General features: G+C 40.1%; 1 protein-coding gene across 2 annotated transcripts; it reads left to right on the forward strand.

The window, feature by feature from the left end:
• The first annotated feature begins 3,223 nt into the window (after window positions 1–3,223).
• Window positions 3,224–5,568, forward strand: LOC101648831 (olfactory receptor 1E2-like). 2 transcript variants are annotated; one of them, XM_045293431.1, is made up of 2 exons: window positions 3,224–3,230; window positions 4,631–5,568. In XM_045293431.1, the coding sequence occupies exons 1-2, from the start codon at window positions 3,224–3,226 to the stop codon at window positions 5,566–5,568; spliced, it is 945 nt and encodes a 314-aa protein (XP_045149366.1). The 2 variants fall into 2 exon arrangements, with proteins under 2 accessions (XP_045149366.1, XP_004716224.1); XM_004716167.1 differs by lacking the exon at window positions 3,224–3,230 and having other exon boundaries at window positions 4,624–5,568.
• The last annotated feature ends 5,848 nt before the right edge of the window (window positions 5,569–11,416 follow it).

The raw sequence follows: 11,416 nt of genomic DNA on the forward strand, positions 1-11,416 counted from the left end.
TCATGTACACTGATCCATGGCTTATAAAGAATAAAATCCAATCCAAAGGAGGGAATGGTATCAGAGCTTAAATTGTAGACACCTGGTTTGGAGAAGCTTATCGATGATGGTGGAAGCCCAAATTCATGTGCAGGGTCCAACACAAATTCAGCCTCCCATGAATTCCCTCTGGACATAGCCCAGAGATGGGATAGCCTTGCTGGCAGACAGAGAGCATGGCAAAGTGGATTATGGCAGATGTAATTAGGTTAAATTTAACACCTTATTATTTGATCCTCCCTTGACCTACTTTAAAGTTGTTTCAGTTTGTCATATTTTGTGCTTTCCTTTCAATTGAATACCATCCCCCAATTTTGTTTTGTCGTGTTGTTTTTGTTTCTTGTTTGTTTGTTTGTTTTTTTACCAGAGACACTGACTGAATTAATAAATACCTAGGTGATCTGCATGGTCAGCAGTTCTGAACCAGCAGCAGTTCTTTGGGAGAAATCTTGGGTTTTCTACTCCCGTAAATAGTTACAGTCTCGGAACCCACAGGGAGTCACTACGGATCACCATTGACTTGATGGCAGTAAGAAGGACAAGGCGGCGGAAGCTGGGGGGAAATTGGGAGCAAACAATGAGTATGACAAAGAAGAAAATGTTCTGAAGTTGAATGTGCTGATGATTGTACTACTCTTAAGATGGCTGAACTATGATATGTGAATTCTATACCAACAAAACAATTAAAATCTAATGTTGACCATTTGCAATCTCTTTGTTAATGATAAGATTTATAAATATCACTTACTGTGTAATCTGTCCTCCCCAAATTGTATCATTTCGGCAGAACAATACATCTAGGAAGTAGGCACTGAAACCTTTACCCGACTTTCCATTTTGTAGACAGTTTTGTAAACTTTGCACTGGTTACCTCCCATAGATTCTGATTACATTTCTACGAAGAGGGTCAGTCATGTACATATATTTAAAAGCATCATATGTCAGCAGTGTTGGGATGCTCTGGACAATTATTAAGTGTATAGTCAGAGATAGTTTTATGGCTTTGTGCTGATGGTTTCACTTATCTGGCTAATATGTGTGCATCTTGTCTTTGTCCTGCTTAGTACTTAATACAAGGATCTCACTGTTAAAAAAAGTATAATCATTCCTATGGAATCAAAATCACTACCTTAACAGAACCTCCAGGGTATTTGCATGAGCGTTCACTTTTTAGAAGCACAGCCCTAGATTATTCTAATGTGAAGTTCAGGCTGAGATCTAGTTGCTTTAATGGGTTTACATATGCCTCCTCCTTGGCAGTGTCTGGAAGTGATATCTCTCTACTTTGTGATACTTTGTCATAGTCTTGACAGTGGAGATGGAGCCTACTCATTTGCCAGGGAAGCAAAATAGTGAGAAACCAAGCATACTCATAGAATTGTTTCCGAAATGTTTCTTCCCACCACAAAGTCCACATATAATATTTAATATACAACTCTTAATGCTACTGGATAGAACACCATCCGCAAGGTGAAAAACCTGGTAGTTGAACTCAATGTTGCCCTTTTCAGTGAGGAGATTCTCGTACTCTTTACTCCCTTTATGACTTTCTTTGTCCATTCGGAGGCATATCAAAGCATGGATATCGGGGGAAGAATAGGGGTTTCAGGAGAAAATGAGCCGGTTAGAGTAGAAATGATCTTTTCTTGGTTTGTTCATCCCATCAGACTGTTATTCACAGCCATATAAATGACATCATGTAGAGTCACATAAGGATGCTTAAATTGAGTCAGCTTACTTGAGGTTCCTTAATATATTTAGTGAGCATTACATTTATGAAGTCTGTAATAGAACGGCAAAATTTAGTGCGAAATGGTTCAAGGTCACCAGTACCTGTTCAGGGAGAATTTAATAGGAGCAGTTATTCTAACTGGGGCCCCTGGAGGTGCTGTTGGAAAAGCTTTGGACACTAACCTCTAGATGGGCGGTCCAAACCCACGAGCACCCCCACAGGAGAAAGGTGAAGCTGCCTGTTCCCATAGAGATGTACAGTCTTTGAAAGTCCATGTAGAACCACTGTGAGTCGGAACTGACTGTGGGAGTGGAGTCTCAGAACCCTCATTTTTTTCAGGGATGGATCAAATGGCTTAATAGTGGCTTACAAAAAAAACAAACGCTTGATCTTGAGGTAGTTTATGTTGTAAAATTAAGTTATGTATATATGCAAAAAAATACAGGTGAAGAAAAGATACTTCAGATCAAAAGTATACAAATTCTGTATCATCATACCTATGCTGCAAAATTAAATAAAGTTAAAAAAATAATGTTTGATGTCTTGAAAGTTGGAACAATGCGTATCACAACTGAATGACACCCAGCAAATATTATGAAACATTGGTTCATGCCAGGTACTGTGCCAGGTGTTGGTGCTCCAGCAGTCCAGAATGCAGACTTGGCCTCTCCTGCATGGAGTTCACAATCTGGTAGGAAAAGCTACAGTGACTTCAAATGCATCGAGGGCTATTGGGACTGATACAGGATACAGTGGAAACATATCTTACCTCGTCTGAGAGACAGGGCAGGTTTGGCTGAGTAAATGGCATGCAGTATTATACTTGAAGGTGAGGTAGGGCTAACCTAAGTGATGAGAGAGCAGAGGAAAAAGGATATAGTCAGGAGGAACAGCAAATGTGAAAGGCTAGGGCAAGAGAGGATGACGTTAAAAATTGTAACAGGTATTTTATTGATTGTTTTGAGATGAGTACAGAGACATTATGAACAATTTGTACACAATTCTTAATGCATGTCCCCACATCCTAAAATGACATGTAGATTCAACTATTTTCTAATTCCAATGACTTTCCAGCTTTAAATTTGGAAGCAAATTTTCCTTAAGAGGATATCAAATACCATTATCTTCAAATGTTGATAAACTGTTACATCTTAAGTCCCACGGATTCACAATTTAATGTCACATACAGACTACACACTCAAATGTTCAACCCTTCACAGCACATAACAGATCTCAGGAACACTGGGCTACCACGGCCAAGGGTGCTACTGAATGTGTACATAGTGCTGACAAGAGCACCATGATGACGGAGTGGTTTTCAGATGAAATTCTACTAAAAAACACAACATGGAAACTGAATTTTAAATGTTCAAGTCATGCAAACACATGGTGGTGATTCCAAATTGACATTAAGTGTGTTTTGTATTAGGAATATAAAACTCCCCCCATTCAATGAAATGTTACATTGATCTCGAAGACAGTCAAATCTTCCCAAAATTCAACATCCCTCTATTTTCGAGTTGTACTAAAAAGTAACCAGCCTGTAAATGATTTCATGTATTCATAAACAGCATTTACACAGGAGAAGTGGGATTTCTTCTTTTTAAAAAATATTTCTAGAGCTACAAAAATCTTGAATTTATGAAGCTGTTGATGAAAATGTTCCTCTGGATTGTACAAGAAGGGAGAGCCCAGGGCCCACTGATCAGACATAAGTAGATAAACATTAATCAGTCTTGGTTTCTTTTCCTCCTGCTTCATCAGAGGCTGGATTCTCTTTGTTTCCCGTTTCTCTTTTACAGGCTGATCTTTCACTTTCTTTTCTGCGTCTCCAGCCTGCTTCCCAGGAGCTCCCTTTGACTTGCACGTTTGTGTCTGAGGATTTGTCCTTTCCTGCTGTCCTTTGGGCTTCGTCTCCACTTTTACAGGCACAGGTCTTGCCAATGACCTCACAGATCTCCTCTTGGGCTCCTTCACCGCCCCTTGGGCAGAGCTGACCTTCCTTTGGTGCATCTTGGCAGTGGGGAGGGCCTGGTGCACCGAGAGCTTGTGTGAAGCTAGGCTGCCTCAAGCAATAATGAGTTTTCAATGCAGCATTCCTGAATAGTGGGACGCCAGTGTCATTTTGTGGTTAGGCAAGGCTGTAGAAATAGATTAAGGGTCTAGCTGTGTACTATTTTTTGTATCCCTGTATGGAGTTAAACCCTTATCCCAAGAAAGACGAGAAGCCACTAAAGTTTAACAGGAAGGAGAGGTGATCAGATTCTCATCTGTAAATGCTACAGTGTGAATGAAAACGTGGAAGGAGAGCAAGTCGGGTAGCTGGGAGATGTTTCTGCGATTATCGTTTCCATAATTCAGGCACGATATGATGTCAGCCTGGTGGAGGGAAGTAGCAGTTTGGGTTTAAAACAATGGATGAAATAGCAAGAGAATTAAGTGTCAACATGTGGAGGCTTGGCAGATTGGCTGGATAAGGTAACCATGCGTAGGAAATAATCGTGAGAACAACAGGTAAGGTCCTGATAGAGCAGAAGGCAATTTTCATCATTGAAAATGAATGAATGGCCAGTGAGTAGCACGGCGACCAATGCATTGAATGTCTCAGAAGCTAAGAGGTATGAATGATTTTGGGAGGAAGGAATATTCCTTCTAAATGTTTAAAAAAAGAAAAAGAAAAAATATCATTATTAATTGTAGAAATTCTGATCTAGACTATAAAAACTGTCATTATTTTGATGAGAGAAAACCAAGCATTATTACAGAGCATCTAATATTGCATAAATATGTATATTTCTTATTCAGGTTTTTAATGAGCACTGCTTGTCTTGCTTAGATATTAGTGAGACAGCATGCCAGGGGAGAATCAAACCATCGTCTCAGAGTTCCTCCTTTTGGGCCTGCCCATTGAGCTGGAGCAGCAGAACCTGTTCTACTCCCTGTTCCTGGTCATGTATCTCACCACTGTCCTGGGCAACCTCATCATCATCATCCTCATTCGCCTGGACTCCCATCTCCACACACCCATGTATTTGTTTCTCAGCAACTTGTCCTTCTCTGACCTCTGCTTCTCCTCTGTGACCATTCCCAAACTGCTGCAGAACATGCAGAGCCAAGTCCCATCCATCCCCTATGAGGGATGCCTGACTCAGATGTACTTCTTCCTGTTTTTTGGTGACCTGGAGAGCTTCCTTCTTGTGGCCATGGCCTATGATCGCTACGTGGCCATCTGCTTCCCCCTGCACTACACCACCATCATGAGCCCCCAACTCTGTCTCGCCTTGTTGGCACTGTCCTGGGTGCTGACCACATTCCATGCCATGCTGCACACTCTGCTCATGGCCAGGTTGTCCTTCTGTGCGGACAATGTGATTCCCCACTTTTTCTGTGATATGTCTGCTCTGCTGAAGCTGGCCTGCTCTGACACTCAGGTGAATGAGCTGGTGATATTTGTCATGGGAGGACTCATCCTTGTCATCCCATTCTTACTCATCAGCATGTCCTATGTACGGATCATCTCCTCCATCCTCAAAGTCCCTTCTGCCAAGGGCATCCGCAAGGCTTTCTCCACCTGTGGCTCTCACCTCACTGTGGTGTCCCTGTTCTATGGGACAATTATTGGCCTCTACTTATGCCCATCGACAAATAATTCTACTATTAAGGACACTGTCATGGCTATGATGTACACTGTGGTGACCCCCATGCTAAACCCTTTCATCTACAGCCTGAGGAACAGAGACATGAAGGGAGCCCTGGGAAGAGTCTTTTGTAAAAGAAAAACTCTCTCCTTTTCTTGATTTGGGTTTTTATATTATTTTCTTTATTAGTTTTATTGATATGATATCAAATTTAGGACACTATTGATAGTTTTACTGATATCAAATTTAAGACACTATTTTAGACTTTTTAAAACTACCTTCATGGAAATGTCTGTTGTCATAAAGTACTACAAAATTTCTCATATATAAAAGAGATGAAGTTGAACTGTGTAGTTAAACTAAGGCTGTGCGGGGTTCTTGGTGACCTGCTGGCTGCTCTTTATGTTCCCGCTTGAAAGGTATAATTTAAGATTACATGGTTTTGTGGCATTAGTTCCTTCCTAAAAAGTTTTAAATAGAAATGCCTTATAACTCAGCTATCTCACTATAGGTGTTTAATCTAGGGAAGTGATAGCCATGAACTGAATAAATATATGCACACTCATGTTCGTTGCAGCATTATTCACTATAGCAAAAAATATATATGTGTATATACAGATGTAACAATGAACTGTGAACGACTGATGAATGGACAAACCACCTATGATACACACACACAATGGACTATATTAAAGAATAAGAAAGGATCCACTAAGCACCTCATAACATGGATGAGCCTGTTGTTCACAATACTTCTTGAAACCTATCAGTCTCAGAAGGACACATATTGTATGAGAGTGTTATTATGAAAATTCAAGGACAGATTTCACACAGAAAGAAGGATTCTTTTATTATTACCAGGGATAGGAGGGGGCCGGGGGTAAATCACTATCTAGATAGGAGATGTATATTAACTTGGGGGACTGGAAAGGCAATGTACAATAAGAAGGCGGTCAGCACAACACAGCCAAGGCAAATGACACCACGAGGTGACCCAGAGGAAAAGACAACAAAGATGAATGCTATTACACATACAGCCTTCAGTATGGAGTAGAACTCAATGGTTCTCACAACTGGGCCAATAAGTTACACCATGATCAATGGAGAAAAGATGGAAGTTGTCAAGCATTTCATTGTGCTTAGATCCACAACCAGTGTTCTTGGAACCAGCACCAAGAGGTCAAAGGAAACCTTGCCTTGGGTGACCTCTCTAAAGTCTCTAAAGGCTATTATTTTGAGAAGTAAGGTGTAGCTGACCCAAGCCATGGCATTTTCAATTGCCTCATATGGATGTGAAAGTTGGGCATTGACTAAGGAAGACAGGAAAAAAACAATGCATTTGAATTATGGTGCTGATGAAGACTATTGAAACTTGCACGGACTGTCAAACCAACCAACCAATCTGTCTTGAAGAAGTAGGGCCAGAGTGCTTCTTAGAAGTGAGGTTAGTGAGACTTGTCTCAAGTACTTCGCACGTGCTATCTAGAGATACCAGCCCCTGGAAGAGGGCATCGATCTTGGTAAAGTGGAGAGCAGTGAAAACGAGGAAGGCCCTCACCAAGATGGATTGACACAGTGGCTGTAGCAACAGGCTGAAACATAAGAACGATTGTAAGGACTGGGCAGTGTTGTGTTCTGTTGTACATCAGGTTGCTATGAATCCGAGCAGACTGGAATGCACCTGATAGCAACAATAACAACACAGCCCGGTGATAATAGTAACAACAAACAATAATCTACAAGTAGTTCCACATGCGAGTTGAACAGATGTGGGAAGGTGAAGAGGAGTGACTCATGAGCATATAGAGGTCTGGTGGAGGATGCTTCCATGTGTCAACATTCTGTTTAATTGCTTTCTGGTCATTCCATTTTCAGTGCTGTAGTTTCCCTGCCTCCTTATCTTCTCATCTTTACCTTTGAGCAATTGTTAGCTTTTGTTCTCATAGATTTTTTTTAACTGAAGCACCCATACTCATGGTGTTTAGTTTGTGTTCCAACCTGTAATTAGACAAAAAGGTGACCTCAGGGTTTTGGTGCAAGGTTTAAAGAGTATCCATGAGTGACAGTCTCAGGGAGTCAGGAGCTTGAACTTTTGGTGTGTACTTAGCTCTACTGAGGAGTCCTGGTTGCCTAGTGGTTACACATTGGGGTGCAACCCATGAAGTCTGCGATCCACAAGGTCATACGTTCAAAACCACCAGATATTCTGAGGGAGAAAGAGGGCCTTACACTGCTGTAAATAGTTATAGTCTCCGAGTCAGTGATCCACCTTGAGTTTATTCTTGTGCATGGAGTGAGGGAAAGGTCTTACTTCATTTTTCTGCAGGTAGATATCCATTTTTCTCCAGCACCACTTGTTGAAGAGGGTATCCACTTCCCATTTGATATTTTTTGGGGCCTTATCAAAGATCAGTTTTCTGTATGCTGATGATTTTACTTCTGGGGTTTCAGTTCTTTTCCATTGGTCTTAGTATCTGTTATACCAATACCATGTGGTTTTGACCACTGTGGCTGTATAATATGTGCTAAAGTCAGGCAAAGCAAGACCTTCCACTGTGTCTTCCTTCTTGAGGAGTTCTTTGCTAATTCTGGGCTTCTTCTCGCTTCATATGAAATTGGTAATCAGTTTTCCAAATTCTTTGAAGAAAGATGATGATATTTGTATTGGGATAGCATTAAACTTATATAGTGCCTTGGGCAGAACCAACATTTTTACTATATTGAGTCTTCCAATCCATGAGCATGGGATATTCTTCCATTTGTGAAGGTCACTCTTGGTTTCATGTAATAGTGTTCTGTAATTTTCCTCATACAAATCTTTTTATTTTTTAGTCCATTTTATCCCTAGATATTTCAATTTGTGCTTGGATACTGTGAAGGGTAGTACATATTTGATCCCCTCTTCTCTGGTCTTCTCTGATTGTATAAGAGTCTGATAGACTTCTGTTTATTGATCTTGTATCCTGCCACTCTGCCATATTCCTCTATTTAAGTGGTTCTCAACTTGTGGGTTGTGACCCCTTTGGGGGTTGAACAACCCTTTCACAGGCGTTGCCCAATTTATAACAATAGCAAATTTACAGTTATGAAGTAGCAATGAGAATAATTTTATGGTTGGCGGGGGTTAGCTTGTCTGGTCCCATTTTCAATGATATTGTTTTTGTCTATTCTCCATTGACTACCATGTTGGCTGTTGTTTTTTCATATATAGCTTGTATTGTCTTGAGGAAATTTCCTTCCATTCCTATCATCTTGAGTGTCTTAAACAGGAATTGGAGTGGGATGTTGTCAGATGCTTTTTCCACATCTATCGATGTTATCATATAGTTTTTATAATTTTTCATGTCAATGTGGCGAATAATACTAATGGTCTTTCAGATGTTGAACCATGCCTGAATCCCTGGTATGAATCCCACTTGATCATGGTGAATTATTTGTTTTATATACTTTTGTATTCTATTGGCCAGTACTTTGTTAAGGATTTTTGCATTGATGTTCATTAGGGATATTGCTCTACAGTTCGCAATTCTTGTGGGATCCTTGCCTAGTTTTGGTCTCAGAGTTATACTAGCTTCATAGAAGGAGTTCGGGAGTTTGCTGTCTTTTTCTATGTTCTGGAAGAGTTTGTGTAGGATTGGTGTCCATTCTTCCCTGAATGCTTAGTAGAATTCTCCTGTGAAGCCATCTGGTCCAGGGGATTTTTTGTTGTTGTAATCCCTAGATAAACTTGTCTACTTCTATTGCTGTGGGTCTTGATGTCTGTCTGGTATAATATAAGGAGGGATTGTTTTTCCAAGTGTTTGTCCATGTCTCCCAAGTTGTTGAATTCATTGGAGTACAGGGCCTCAAATGGCTGTGTTTATTATCCTTCTGGTTTCATTAGGATCAATTGTAATGTCCCCTGTTTCATCCCTCCTTGCTATTGAATTTTTTTCCTGCCTTTCTTTGGTTAGGTTTACCATCGGTGTGTCAATTCTGTCAATCCTTTCAAAGAACTAACTTTTAGCTGCATTAAATTTTCCCATAGTTTCCTTATTTTCCTTCTCCTGAATCTCAGCCCTGAATTTTATTTCTTTTCTTTTGCTATTAGTAGAGTTGTCCTGTTGACTCTGCTTTAATTGCTGTATGTTTTGTGTCAGCATATGAATCATAGGTCTCTCTTCCTTTTTCATGTGTGCATGTACTGCTATCAAACTTTCTCTGATAGCTGCCTTTGCTGTGTTCCAAAGGTTTTGGTATGTTGTATTCTCATTCTTGTTGGGTTCTAGAAACTGCCTAATTTCATCTCTGATATGGGTCAGTACCCACTCCTTTTGCAATAGAGAGTTATTCATCCTCCAATTGTTTGCCCTTGTTTTCTTAATTGTGCTTTTGTTGATTTCCAGCCTTATGGCATAGTGGTTGGAGAGAGAAGTCTGTATGATCTCGATGTGCTAGAATTTACACAGATTTGACTTGTGTCCCAGCATAAGGTCTATTTTCCAGTATGTGCCATGGGAACTTGAAAAGAATGTGAATGTTTTTGCATGTGGGTGGAGAGCTCTGAAAATATGTATCAGGACAAGTTGTCTAATCATAATGTTTAGATCTGTTGCCTTCTTGTTAAGCTTCTTTCCCTCAGATCAATCTTTCTCTGAGAGTGGTGTATTAAAGTCACCTACTTTAATTGATGATCCTGTAATTTCTTTTTTCATCTTTTGGAGTGTTTGATTGACGAATTTACGAATTGCTTGGGTTTCTCGTTGGGTGCATATATATTTGTTATGCTCACTGGTTCTTGGTCTACTTTTCCCTTGAGCATTATACTGTATAGTGTCCCTCCTTATCTCTTATTATGGTTTGCACATTGAGATAAATTTAGTCTGAGATTAGGATCGCAACTCCTGTTTTTTTTGAATTGCCATTTTCTTGGTATATTTTTCTCCAGCCTTTGATTCTTAGCCTATTTTTGTCTGTAATCTTGAGGTGTGTCTCCGGTAGGCAGCAGATTGATAGGTTGTGTTTTCTAAGCAAGTTGACTAGCCTGTTTCATTTACTGATAAATAATATGCCATTCTATAATGGGATTACCATAGCAAGAATGGTGCAGGACCTTGCAGTGTTTTGTTTTGTTGTGCATGGGGTCACTATGGGGTGAGGTAAGTGATTTGAAAGCACCTAATGACAACAACATATTGGGATTTGCTGTTTTTCCAATATATTTCGGTATATTCTTCATGTATTTTGAATATATGACGTTTTTGCCTAGCACACTGATTTAGAACCTAAAACACACTTAACATATAATTTCACTCTGCTAAAGCCTGGCTGGGTGCTTTAAGAATCAGACTCCATCTCTGAGTCTCTCAGTGTTCTCCTCTTCTTGTATCCATATCTTGTATCTATGTATCCATAGAATAAGTAAACTTTAAATGCAATTTCATGAGAGCAGACCGCAGGTTCTTTGTTCAGGTGGGTTTAGAGTTGAGAAAGCTTAATAGGACATAAGGTAGAATGGGGACACGGTCATCCTTTGAAATGTTCTACCACTGATTCCCTTGTCTCAACTGAGGTTTATGAAGATGATGCAACAAATATATGTGCGGCTTAGTCTTCATTTATGTCTGTGACTGGGGTTTACACAGCAAATCAGGTTCCCATTTGATAATTTCTGATGGTGGAACACCTATCCTTGGAGTAATACCAATACGATGGGGCAATACAGTGCTCTAAACAAAATGTCCACCTGCGGACAGCTGGAGAACCAATGCTTCCCTACAATTTAAATGTAGTCTTTTTCTTTTAGAAATCACATCATAGTATCTTTTAAAAATCATTTATTTTATTGTTGTTGTTTAGAATATACAGGGCAGACCAGACACCAGTTCAGCAATTTCTACATGTACAATTCATTGGCATTGATTCTATTCTTCTGGTTGTGAAACCCTTCTCACCCTCCTTTATCAAGTTGGCCTGCCCCCCCCGCCCCCCATTGCTCTCTTAGGTTTGTGTCAACAACTCCGGACCT

Source organism: Echinops telfairi, unplaced genomic scaffold, assembly GCF_000313985.2.
Source record: "Echinops telfairi isolate 266 unplaced genomic scaffold, ASM31398v2 ScPeMD7_2010;HRSCAF=2546, whole genome shotgun sequence".
Taxonomy (NCBI): domain Eukaryota; kingdom Metazoa; phylum Chordata; class Mammalia; order Afrosoricida; family Tenrecidae; genus Echinops; species Echinops telfairi.